General features: G+C 41.5%; 1 protein-coding gene across 1 annotated transcript in view; it reads left to right on the forward strand.

Annotated features, from left to right (window-relative positions):
- Positions 1 to 8,691, forward strand: part of asic2 (acid-sensing (proton-gated) ion channel 2) — a gene marked incomplete at its 5' end in the record, with an annotated part of 362,882 nt that extends 354,191 nt beyond the window's left edge. The window contains 5 exon segments of the mRNA XM_084329317.1: positions 1,543 to 1,696; positions 4,785 to 4,876; positions 5,166 to 5,245; positions 6,975 to 7,043; positions 8,558 to 8,691. Coding sequence (XP_084185443.1) covers positions 1,543 to 1,696; positions 4,785 to 4,876; positions 5,166 to 5,245; positions 6,975 to 7,043; positions 8,558 to 8,659 — 497 coding nt within the window. The 3' untranslated portion in view covers positions 8,660 to 8,691.
- Between the last annotated feature and the right edge of the window lie 5,283 nt (positions 8,692 to 13,974).

A 13,974-nucleotide genomic window follows, 5' to 3' on the forward strand; every position in this document is an offset into this window, starting at 1 on the left:
TTGTGTGAGATATAGGCATAATAAATCAGCTTTATTTGTTTGGTGGAGCGTTCCTTTAACAGTACATCCCCTTTGTTAACAGTACATCCCTTTGTGTGTGTGTATTCAGAGAGAAAGCCCGGAGGGGGGAATAGATTTTAGGAGAAAAGGGCTTTGGAAGATACAGTAGCTCGGGAGGAAATTAGATGAGGACCATTTTTAAAGGTAGAATCTGTAATGTTATCAAACGGCGACCTCTCGGTCGAAAGAGGCCCGTCTTGGTATTGCTCTTTGTTTACACTTTGATTTCGTCCGATGAGTTGGAGGAGTTGAATGGGGATAGGGGGTGGGTTGCTATTGCTGGCCACACCTCAGGCTCTTCTAAGAGAGGTCTGGAGAAATGAATATTTCATATCAATATAATAAGTTATTAAACTCCATGCCAGACCCAAACAAAACAAAAAGTAAACCAAGCATATAATACCAAGCGGGTCTTTTATTTAGAGGCATCTGGCTGACAGTGTTGTGGAATATTTTAAATGGGTCAAGACAGTGAACTGTAGAAATTCAGATGAGTCAAATTGTATATAAAAATAGAACATAGTTTATTTCTGTTTCTGTGGCCACAGAAAACGTATCCTCAGTTTACAAGATTACAAAGTGTACACACGAGCGTCCGACCAGAAAGTGAGAAAGAGCTCTGGTCAGACTTAAAATTAAGTACCAGCTGGGAATGACAAATGAAAACAAAAATGAGAAAATAAAAACAAAGATGGGTTTAGGGGGTTTGTCGTGTCTCACACAAGACTGTACAACTGTACAAGCAAAACTGTACATTGGAATATTGACGAAACCATACTTGTGTGTGTGTGTGTGTGCGTGCGTGCGTGTGTGCGTGCGTGCGTGCGTGCGTGCGTGTCTGTGCATGCGCAAGTGCCCATCTTTGTATGCGTCTGTCTTTGCAGCCTGACGTGTGATGGTTCTGGGTGCATGCACGTGTCTGTGCACACGTGTGTGGTATGTGCCCTCCTTTGCCCTCAGGCTCAAGAGTGCGCGGAGTAGCAGGTCATTTGCATTCAAAGCTACAGACCCAGGAACAGCCACTGAAACGGACAGGTCCATGCTAGAATGCATAATCAGAGTGGTAATGTTCAGTTCTGGGGGACCTCAGAGACCTGCGCATTATCTTGTTGAAACGTAGTAAATGATGGGACCCTTAAGGAAAGAAGTGGCAGGCTGGTTTTCCCCTGGCCGTCAGCCACAATAACAGCTTAACGCTCCGAGCAGCAGGCAACAAAAGCCTCAGCGTGTCTGGCACCAAGCCAGGCAAGACCCGCTCTCGCTCTATGTCTAAAAAGAGCTGACAAACAGGTTTTCTTCACCCCCTCTGCTGCTCATCCTCAACCCGATGCTCCCTCCACCCCCCTCCTCCACTACCATTCTCCCCATCTTTACTTTTATGCAACGTGCAGTCTAGTCTGGCTCGCAGAGGAAGCGCCTCACCGCCATCGTACGTGTACGACTGTGATTTTGACCTTGACCTTTTGTCCTCTCTCCCTGAAGCTAAACTGTCCGTGGTGGAGAACAGCAACTGCATGTGCAGAACGCCGTGCAACATGACCCGCTACAACAAGGAGCTGTCCATGGTCAAGATCCCCAGCAAGACCTCGGCGCGCTACCTGGAGAAGAAGTTCAATAAGTCAGAGAGATACATCACGTGAGTGGCATGTTTTTTCCCCCACTGCACCAGCGGCAGATGACCCAAGTCAGGTCAGAGACGGCCTGCTGAATAGTAAAAGACCGTTGACATATACAACAACATTAAAACAAGCACAAATAAGAACTATAAGAGAAATAAGACAATATTTAAAACATGAGCACTCCATGGCAAGAAGGCGTCCAATTTTTACTTTAAAAAGATAAATTCCAATGAGGGACTCTAGCTTCAAATCCTTTTGAAATAGGTTCCAGGAGAACGGAGCAGCATAGCTGAAGGCATGTTTCCCAAATTCAGTTCTGACAGTGGGAAGATCATATCAGATATAATTGTCTGATCTCAGATTGTAACATCCACCTCTTGGTTGACTTCACTAGTCAGAGATTACACCATTAAAGTGACACTTCAATTTAATGCAGATTTATTTTCTCACACATATCTGATTAGCACTATACTCAGTAGTACTGGTGGAACGAACTTCCCACCACAGTCTGAAACCCAGCCAATCTTCTGTTGTCGACTAAAAACACACGTCTTTAAACAATACCTGAAGTAAATGTATTTTTTTTTATTTTTTTTTATTATATAAAAATCTATAATTTTACTAGTATGCACTCTCCTACAGAGAGAAGAACTTGTGCAGAACTTGTAAGTCGCTTTGGATAAAATCGTCAGCTAAATGACTAAATGTAGTATTGTGGGAGTGCAAGAAGGATGAAACAGCAGATGGTAGTCGAGTTCTTTCCTTTACTTTCCCAACATATATTTACATACATTCATAGAGTGCAGAGACGTTAACGTTAGTCGTAGTAGAAGTGACAGCAGCCAGCTGACAGCTAACATATGTAAACAATAACACACCCCCTGTTTCCCAGAATCCTAAGTCTTAAAGGAGCCCTCACTCCGATCTTAAAGTCCAGTGAATGTCTGCACCATTGTGCGTGATAAGTGAGTCACCACCACGCTGTATTAATTTATATATTCTATACCCAGTTTAATCACCACGTACATTGTATATTGCTATTGCACTTTGAATATGAATTTGTTTGAATTAGTTTGAATTTTGTTTGAATATGGCCACCAGTCATCGGGGACATTCAAACCTTGTGTTGTGTTAATTGCAGCTCCGTGAATAGCTCCCATGATATTTGCATGTATCGCCAAGACTCGCATCACCAAAATGGATAATGCCAGATTCAAAAACTTGGTTTCATTTTGTTGATACATTCAAAACGAAACTTTGTATAGAAATACTTTGTGGCTATGTCCTCTTATCAGCCCATACATCAGGAAATACTGTCTACTGTCGTAAAAAAAAACAAGTTAGTTTTGGTATAAAATGTACTATAAACCTGGCTATGAATGATATATATCAACAAAACTTTCTATAGAAAGAAGCATAATATGGAAGAAATGTGGAATGTTTGGTGTGTGTAGGTACTAGGGAAATGGAGTTCCAACTCTTTGTGTGTAAGTAAAATGCATAAAAACTAGTTTTTCAGAAAACGACCTCAAAGTTTTGTATTGTAAAATGCCATAATTTCTTTTTTGAAACAGCTATTTACAAACACAACACCCAATCAAACCATTAGTAATAGACAACCTAAACACATGCCTGATAACTGAATAATAATAATAATAATAATAATAATAATAATAATAATAATAATAATAATAATAATAATAATAATAATAATAATAATAATAATAATAATAATAATAATAATAATAATAATAATAATAATAATAATAATAATAATAATAATAATAATAATAATAATAATAATAATAATAATGATGTTATTGAACTGAACAGAACTACACACAGGCTACAAACAGTGTAGTAACAGTAGTACTCTCTAATAGGCAAACAAATAATTGAATAGATATCACTATGAAACTTTCCCAGTTTGTTATTATAAACTAAGAAAAAATATATTGCAAGTTTCCTGAATTTTATGTTTATATATACAAATGAGGCACTTCCCCTTAAATATGTGCACATTTATGGATGCAATCAGGCAAAATGAAGTCAAATAAACAACTAAATGTGTGTTATTGACATTTTATTGTCACTAGTTTCATAGAAGACATGTTTAGGAAGCAAAATATAACAAAATCTCAATATCGTTGAAAAAAAGCAAAAAGGCAATTTTGGAGGTGCTGTCTCGCCTTAAATATAAATGAAATGGAATTGAATGTAATAGTGAGAAAATAATTGGTAAGAGAATATAATGATAAATGATTAAATTAAGAGGTGTTAGTGCCAGTGTTGATTGCATGTGTAATTGAGGAGGAGGCTATGGGCCAGAGGAACCAAGGCTCAGGAGACTCAGGGCATGGGTTAGATTAGATTAGACTAGACTAGATTATTTCATTTAATTTCATTTAATTTCATTTCATTTTATTTTATTTTATTTTATTTTATTTTATTTTATTTTATTTTATTTTATTTTATTTTATTTTATTTTATTTTATTTTATTTTATTTTATTTTATTTTATTTTATTTTATTCAAATGTATTGTCATTATAGAGCACAAGTACAGTACAACAAAAATAGGCTTGGCATCTAACCAGAGTGCAAATGTAACAGTAACCAAGTGCAATAGTAATATACAATGTACATGTGATTAATATGTACAGTAATACAGGTATAAAGACACTCTGATAGTAAATCATATTGGCCAGCAGCGTAACTAGTAAGAGTAGGTATAGAATATTGATCCTGAGGGAAATTCAGCAAATGCTAAGGTAAGGGATATGTACAGATATAGATATAGAATCTACAGTAAATATTATTATATGCAGGTATGTACAGACATATGTGGATATATATATACAACAGCACTACAGCACAATTGTATGCTATCATACAGAAAGCCATGTTGTGGGCAAAAGCCTGCTTCTGTCTCCAGGCCTGCATCTCTTGGGGACCTACTCTAGGGAACGTTCTGCACGGACAGGTCGTCATGTTCTCATCCAGCCTGTCCCTGGAGACCTCCGTGTCACCAACACGTCATGATTGTTTACAAGCAGTAGAAAGGGTACGTTAGACTCTTTTATGTTTTTTTCTTTTTAATTTCTTAGAGATAACATCCTGGTGTTGGATGTGTTCTTCGAGGCCCTGAATTACGAGACCATCGAGCAGAAGAAAGCCTACGAGGTGGCAGGCTTACTGGGTAGGTTTACCTCACCTGACCTGTCCATCTCAACTTATCATAATTACCTTTCTTTCTTTCTTTCTTTCTTTCTTTCTTTCTTTCTCTTTCCTTCTTTCTTTCTTTCTTTCTTTCTTTCTTTCTTTCTTTCTTTCTTTCTTTCTTTCTTTCTTTCTTTCTTTCTTTCTTTCTTTCTTTCTTTCTTTCTTTCTTTCTTTCTTTCTTTCTTTCTTTCTTTCTTTCTTTCTTCCTTCCTTCCTTCCTTCCTTCCTTTGTCTAACGGTCTCTGGTTGTTCTGGTTGTCCTTTAGGTGATATTGGTGGTCAGATGGGTCTGTTCATTGGTGCCAGCATCCTCACTATCCTGGAGCTGTTTGACTATGCTTATGAGGTCAGCATCAATATACTCCTTTCACATGTCACTACATCTATTGATTTACACACACACACACACACACACACACACACACACACACACACACACACACACACACACACACACACACACACACACACACACACACACACACACACACACACACACACACACACACACACACACACCTCTACAAAGACAGGCTTGACATACTCCACATTCTGACTGAGCTGGAGAGAGAGAGAGAGAGAGAGAGAGAGAGAGAGAGAGAGAGAGAGAGAGAGAGAGAGAGAGAGAGAGAGAGAGAGAGAGAGAGAGAGAGAGAGAGAGAGAGAGAGAGAGAGAGAGAGAGAGAAGCTCGCTGGCTGACCAACTGTCTCTCACACACAGACACACACACACATCTCTCCCTCCTGGCGATGGAAGGAGAAGTGGACGTGTTATACAGGGGCATGTTTGCAAGTCACCCTGGTGCAACCTGTTGTAGTAAATGAGCGCATAACGCGACTAAACGGTAGCACTCTGGAGCCCTGCACACAAACAGCACTAATGGAGACACTTATTTAGAGGATAAAAGGATGGAGGACCACATGGCATCCTCCACATCAATATGGCGCCCTCGTTCAGCCATGCATTAACCTGTTGTTGAACAGAAAGCTCCACTTTAGGCTGCGTAGCGGGTGTGAATTACAGACGGCTCGCCAGGGAGAAGAGCACTTAAGAAGGAGAAGAAGCAGAGACCCACAGGAACACACTCATGCACTGAGTCGCCGATGAAATGTCTCTCTGCACTTTTCCGTACCCGGGGACCAATCCAAGTGCTCCTGTCCGTCTTCGTCAGGGACACGACAGCGTTAGCGATCTGCATGTTTTTCCATTGGGTTTATCTTATCGGGAGGGGAAACCCTTGCGAGCACGGGGAGAACATGAAAACTCCACACACAAAGGCCCAGGAGATACCCCACCTGGGTACCTGGCAACGCGGCAACCTGGTCCCCAAGTGGGAATCGAAACCAGGACCTTCTAGCTGTGAGGCGACAGTGTTAACCACTTCACCACTGTGCCGCCACTTAACGTGGGTGTTTGATCCCAACACTGTACTCTGCTTATACCAGCCTTCAATAGGCTGATGTTTTTCATCAACCTAATATCAAGCTCTGTCAGATCTCTCTTTTATGTTTTTTCATTATTATTATTTTGGATTCAGCAACGTCTCACAAACAGGCTGCATCTCACAAAGACCGGAGTCATCTTTGCCTATAAAAAGCAAGACTGTCAACAGTCTGAAAAGGACGCTTGCGTTTCAATGGAACTTTTCAATCACGAAGGCTTCACTGTTTGTCCCTCTTCAGAACCTCTCATTCTGCCCTCGTCTGCACAGATTTCTGCCAAGCACATAATGGGCCTTCACTCCCCGGGGACATGGTGCAAAGTACACATCAAACGTCATTTTAAAAGCCTTTTCTCTCGTTTTAACGAGCGAACAGGGACTAGGGCAGCGTTTTGTCGCTGACGCAGGCAGCAGGAGAGCTCTTTGAGGGGGTATTTTTTTCTTTTTTATGGCTTCCACTGAAATAATAGTGGAGGTGTCATTTATTACCACAATTAGATCATAATTACGTGAGCAGTAAACTGAATCGCCCTGTACACTATCTCAGTAGTTGCAAGCAGGGGGGATTATCGGGGATAGTTGATAGGAGACCGAATCTATCCTGCTCTTCCAACATGTACTCCCTTTCCCCAGGTGGTGAAAGATAGACTGCTGGATCTTCTCAGCAGAGACGAGGAGGAGGAGAGCCACGGAGAGGACGCGGTAAGACCGACACCGTAGCCCTCGCTCAGCGCACTCTTTGCAGGCAAACGATAGTGTTACGATTAAGGTTCGCGTCATACACACGCTCTATGATTACATTGTCCTCTCGCGTCTTACAAGAGATCCCTCGCGCCCTGCTTATGAACCGTTAATCCTGTCTGGTAAACAGTCTGGTAAGAAAGACTTAGAAATGAAAAACATACCGTGGAGTTGGATTCTGTTCACCAATTCTTAAAATAACCTAGACTGACCAAAGCACCGCACGGCATCACCACTCACACTGAGCGTTTATTTTTTGCCACAAACTTCCCTGTCCATCCTGAGTTCTGGCAGAGAAGTTCCATGCTTTCTCGGCTGCTATTTCTGTCGGTATGAATTCCTGTGTCATATTCCTTTATACATAATCCTATGTATATAAAGATGCCGGTGTCATAAAATATCTCCAGACTGAAACATTTTCCAACGGTGGCACAGCTATTTTCATCCTGTGTGTCACAGGTATCACAGCTCTCTCATTATCTCATAATGTACATTGTCTAACAGTTGTCTGCTGTTGGCAACTGGGAAGCTCTACTGGAGCTGTTGGAGGTTTCGGTGCCTTGCTCAAGATTTTTTGTCACAAGTCCGTTTCCCGAACCTCTCCAGGCTTCCGTCAATCAAACTGCATTTACATGAACCATAACATCCTGCTAATAATCAGAATTATGATCAATCGGAAGAGACTGGCCCGGTCAGAAGGGTTGAGAGGGGTGATGTAAACCTTTGATAATCCGTTCAATAGGAAGATATTAGTGCCTATAGCCATGTAAACACTTAATCGGATCGTTTCTCTCTAGTTGGAATAAATATATTCTTTGTGTGCATGTTTGCCGTACATGGGGGTAACATCTAAGCTTTCTGACGTTGTTAAGTGACATGAAGGAGTTTCCAGGGGAAATTCCAAAAGCAAAAACATGAAAAAAAGCTTTATTGGAAGCTTAGAGTTAAGGGTTGTTGAATGCCTCGATGGTCAGTCCACCTAATGAATGTCAAACTTGTTCTTCTAACACGTTGTCCAAATGATGATCTGAAATTGTTTTCAGTTTTGACCATTTAACGTTTTCTCTCTGACATTAGTACACGAACCATAGTGAAAGGTTGCTGGTCTCTGGCTAGTATAGCTTTACATTACAGCCGGGGATGAGTGCTGTTGAAAGACAATGAGTTGTTGATGTTGGAAATGATGCACGGAACTATCAAAATGAACCCACATTGGCTGGACATAATATTTTAGTTTCTGTTGTTTCTTAAATTAATATGCAGGATATTGGTGAGTGCAAGAGGGGCTACGTGTAGGTAGGGTCTTTCTGGCCATGTCAAATGAGTAGCATTCTGATGACATGCTTTGGGCCATAATTAATAAGTAATCGTGGTTCGGTTCATTTAGCGTCCATGAAACCGGGTTGAGGATATATTGTGAAACCGCAGCTAGGGTGTCAGAGACATCCCTACCATAACCTTCTCTATCTCCTCAGAGCTCCTGTGACCCGGTGGCGAATCACTCCGAGTCCATCAGCCACACTGTGACGGTCCCCCTGCAGACCACCCTGGGCACCCTGGAGGAGATCGCCTGTTGAGCCCCAGTAGAGCCACACACACCCAGACGAGGGGGCGGGGCTCTCCCTCTCATAAGGCCACGCCGGGAGGGAGCTGTCAGAAGGAGGAGAGGAGAAGGAGAAGGAGAAGGAGAAAAGAACAGAACAGGGATGGGTCGTTTGGATAGTGCCTGGCCTGAGCTCCGTCATACCACCCTGTCTGTGCCACTAATGGGGATTAAGGACCTGTCACCTGGACTTAGCTGCTCTCTCTGTCACTACCATACTGTAATAGTAGAGGCCCTCCTGGAGCACTCTGCTAGACCTATGGAGAGGCCCTGGGTCTCCACACACACACACACACACACACACACACACACACACACACACACACACACACACACACACACACACACACACACACACACACACACACACACACACACACACACACACACACACACACGCACACGCACATGCACGCACCCACACACAATCATTCAGACAGACACTTGGCAGTACAAGCACATCCAGGAGGGATTTCATCTCCGCAACAGGATATCAGTAGAACACCAGCCATCCATATTGGTCGCTTTACTGCCAAACATACTGTACCATAACAGATATGAACTGTCCAAACAACTGCATGCGTCAGGACTCTCTCGGATACGGTCTCACGCTCTTTGCTGATGCGTAATGCTGGACTGCGGTGTTGCTTTTACTGTGCGCGCGTGCCATTCGCCGTGTCCCTCTTGTCTTGAAAACAGCCCCGTGCGGGAGAGGGCCAGGTGAGGGTGTAGAACATAGAATGTACAGATCGATCCTTTTACGGTTGTTTTCATTCATAGTTCACGAGTGGTCCATCGATCTCGGAAGCTCCATGTTATTGATTAAAATATTTCTCAGTCAGAAAACGCCATCTTTGAGGAGAAGCGACTGAAGCGATCGACCTCGGATTTGTCCGATGGAAGGCGACAGTTGTGATTGGAGGATCAGGAAAAGAGGGCAGGGCTTGAGATAGGTCCATTGGTACTATATGAGCATTACTGGAAATAAAATATGTAAAAAGTATTCTTTGGTTCACCCCTAGTAGAGTGACGTGAAATGATTTTACAGCCTGTATTTATTTCCCCATGTTAGTTTCAGTTGAACCGCTTTACTAGAAAAGGTACATTTGCGAGGAGAGGCCTGTGTTGTCAACCTGACCACCACACATGCATCTATAAACGGACGTTGTTCTCCTTCCGTACATGATCATTTGTGTGAATAAATCACAGGCCTCTGGCTACAGCGCCTCCATTAGGACACCGAGACAAGTCCGTCAGGCGGGGTGACACTCTGCCTCGTCTGTCAGCCAGACGAGCGTTGACAAACGTCTCTAGTAAATCCCTGGGTGTGTAATTTCAGCGTTTCTCTCCATCCTGAAAATGTGCGTGTTTGTTGTTTGGGAAGGGAGCCTGTCATCAGTCTGACTGTCACCAGAAGACGTCCCGGCCAAGACGATTAAAAAAGCATTTTCATGTTAATCACGCTGATGATTATGGAAATGAGGTTTACGGGACAGGCATTGCTGTAGGTTCAGCCAGGAATTAAATTATTTAAACATTTTGAGGTTTTTGGAGGATACAGGGTCTGTTGTATTATGGTGTATATCAGTGTTTTGCTCCAAAAAAACAAATACAAAAAAAGAGCGGGTAGGGGCCTACCGGGCAGACTTGTTTAAAAATGGTCTAATGAACGACAACAGTAAAATGTCAGCTTCTGGTCCTCCAGTGACCAAGTATCATCACATTTTTCATAATGTTACTCTTTTGTCTGCTATTCACAGTAGATATGAATATCCTGTAACAGTAACATTGTAGTTTCATGTTGAAAGTGAAGGACATCTCGTTTTCTTTCCCATAAGCACCTCTTATCCCTCTTTGATGTATTAGTTCAACCAAACCTATTCTGTGTCTGGTACAGTATATACACCACCTTGATGGTTTCAACCTAAAGCTCACCTGAGGACATGAAAGGGGAGTTGTCGGGTAGTAGTAGGACACACTGATCTCTGTTCTGTTTCAGTCCAACCAAACCTCTTCTGTGTCCTCCGATATGACAGTTTTATACACTATATGGATTCACACCTGAAGTCATCTTCCAAAGGAGTTGTTAAGGAGGTGCTGTAAGTGGTATTTTATTTGTTAAAATAAGTGTTAAGTAGCTCTACATTCAGACAACCATCACTGATATAGAGTGGTTGGTCAGTAACACGGGTCCCCCAGTCCTTCAGCTCTGCAGTAAACAGAAAATACATTTTCTGGTATCCCTTCCCACTTGTTTTTTTGCTGGTTTATTTAACTTGTTTCAAGCACATGTTTGTTTTTATTTCTTATTTTTGTCAGACAATTTTTCCAGTGGGAAGGGATACCAGAAAATGTATTTTGTGTTTACTGCAGAGCGGAGGGACTGGAAGAACCATGTTACTGACCACACACTCTATATCAGTGATGGCTGTCGGAATGTGGAGCTATTATTTTAACATGTAGACCACTTACATTAACAAAGGAAAAAACACTTACAGCACCTTTAATAACACATCCGGAGTTTCATATCTATAGTCCATCTCGGCATGGTCTCTCTTTCACCATGCTAATGTACAGTACAGGTAGGAATGAATTCAAGTGCTTTGTGAGAATGTTTTGAATTATTATTTCCCGTTCATGTGGTTCAACCTGCTGTTGTCTCTGTGTGTTGTGGTTTTGACTAGGAGGGATACAGGTATGGACGGACCTCCCGGTTATCACTTTTTGCCACAAGGAAAAGAAAATCTTCAGTATGGTTAATGGAGACATGTAATTTCAACTTTTTTTTATACTACTACCTTGTATCTTGAATATGTAGAACGTGTGAAGAGTTAATTTGCAGAAACAGTTATCTGCATTTGTATTTATTATCATTTTATTATATATTATTATGCTTGTTATCCTTTTATTAGATATTTATTTTATTACATTTTTATTTATTATATTGTATTATCCTAATTTGCGTATGTGTGTGTGCACTGCAGGGAGTATCAATCAAACAGCTGTGTGTTTATTGAGAATTTATGAATGTTTTTGCAAATTAATGTTTGTGTTTTTTATTTTGCAAAGAAACTAGTCTAAATCAAATTCTAATTGTTTATTTTCCAGAACATCTTCTCCCTTGTATTGACACAGTGCTTTTGGTGGGTGTACAGTAGCACACACCAGATTTTAAATTGCCTGGCTACCTCACACCCAAGAGTAAAAACCCTTTACAAACTGGGCAGTATATTAGGTAGGCAGTGTTCCAAAAAGCACAGCCAATTGATCTTTTAAAGCTAATGTATTGCTTGTGTCCCACTTGTGGCATCACAAATGGTAATAATTCTGAATAGCTAGTTTAGGCTTGTTAATCTGAATACTTCAAACACTGGCTAAACTGCAAGGAGTACCTCTGTAATCGTTCCCCTGTGCCTAAATAACATTTCAAACTGCCAAATTATACAAAGACTATAGGCAACACCCATTTTTTTTATAATATGTCTCCTTTAAGCTTTACTGTAGGGTTAAAGGTTCTGTAAGTGGAATTGTCTTTGTTCAAATAAGTGTTAAATAGCTGTACATTCTGACAGCCATCGCTGATATAGAGTGTTAGAGTGGTATAGTGATATTGAGTGGTCAGTAACATGAGTCTCCCAGTCCCTCCACTCAGAACATACATTTTCTGGTATCCTGTTCCCACTTCATCCAATCAGGAGAGAGAACCCTAGATATTTGTACTTATTTCAAGACATCTTGCCAAGCCAAATTAACTTACTGCACTGGTAGATTATTGTACTATATTTGTAATTTCAAACACATATAAAACTCGTTTTTGCAGTGTGGAGTTCTCTCTCCTGATTGGAAAAGTGGAAACGGGATACCAGGAAATGTATGTTTGCAGCAGAGCTGAGAGACTGGGAGACCCATGTTACTGACCAAACACTCTATATCAGTGATGAGGTTTATAAAGTAAAGTTTTGCTTCTGGCTGTATCCCTTCTAGCCATGGCCACATATTATCTCATCACGCGGTGGCTGTATCCCTTCTAGCCATGGCCACATATTATCTCATCACGCGGTGGCTGTATCCCTTCTAGCCATGGCCACATATTATCTCATCACGCGGTGGCTGTATCCCTTCTAGCCATGGCCACATATTATCTCATCACGTGGTGGCTGTATCCCTTCTAGCCACGGCCACGTATTATCTCATCATGTTGTGGCTTTAGCCAAACAAGCCTCAGCACAACCTGGGAGGTACTGAAGGTACAATACTACAATGCTATGGGACTTGTGATTCTCAACGACAGTGACACTGGTCGTTTTCTTCTCTCTATTTTCGCTTCAATTGTTATTACGGGACAGCTTTTTCTTTTCCATTTTGTGACGCAGCAGTATGTGTTTTTAATGTGAAATGATTAAAAGAAAAGGTTCTTTTTGCACCTTCCGTGTCCTGTCATGAGCTTATAGTGGGGCTGTAGGGGATGTATTCCCATTTGAACTAATCTGTGGGGCAATATTTGGACATATCCTGCACATGTACCGGACATATTGTCATCAGAGCCTGTACAATGAGCAATGAGACTGAACACATTTGACAAGAATGCCAATTTCAAGGGCATTTTTATAAACTTTCAGGGTACATTTCTTTTCAGGCCTTGTTAAATGTCTACCCCGGTTCCTTCATTAACTTGCCGATAATATCTCTGTACAGTAGCTTTGGTTGAGTAGGCTCAGAACTGAACTAAAAAGCAAACATCAGAACCTTTGGCGTGTGAGAGTGTGGTAGTTGGAGAGCCTACATCAGCTTGCACAGAGCACCCCGGGACCGGGACAGCTTCCTTCACAAAAGCACACTGAACAGTGTGCCAAGTCGGACAGAAAATTTTGGCAAAATCCAATTTCTCCCTGACATCTGTGCTATACACTCAGTGTCAGCCCCAAATGATCACAGCAGCTGGGACAACGGTGTCACACTTGTAAGCTGCAGAGATAATTCACTTGAAAGTCAATTTAGCCTGCTGGTCAGCTTTTATTTAGCATCCCCACACTCCCCACAGTAGTTGCCTGTATGGCAGCTGTGGAAGAGCTGTGCTCTCGTCCTAGATACACATTCATTCCATTCATTTGGTCTAATAATAGTTTCAGCGTCCACAAGCCCGAGACAGCCACAAATCACTCAGGAATAAAAGTGTAAATGTTTTAAAGGAGACAGATGCCATGCAGCTTGCAGGTTGCTGCCAAAGCACATGTTACTAAGTAGCTAATGTAGGTAATGGATGTGCTGTGAGAAGTCTTTATTCATCAT

This window comes from Notolepis coatsorum (genome assembly GCF_963971535.1).
Source record: "Notolepis coatsorum genome assembly, chromosome: 14".
Lineage (NCBI taxonomy): Eukaryota > Metazoa > Chordata > Actinopteri > Aulopiformes > Paralepididae > Notolepis > Notolepis coatsorum.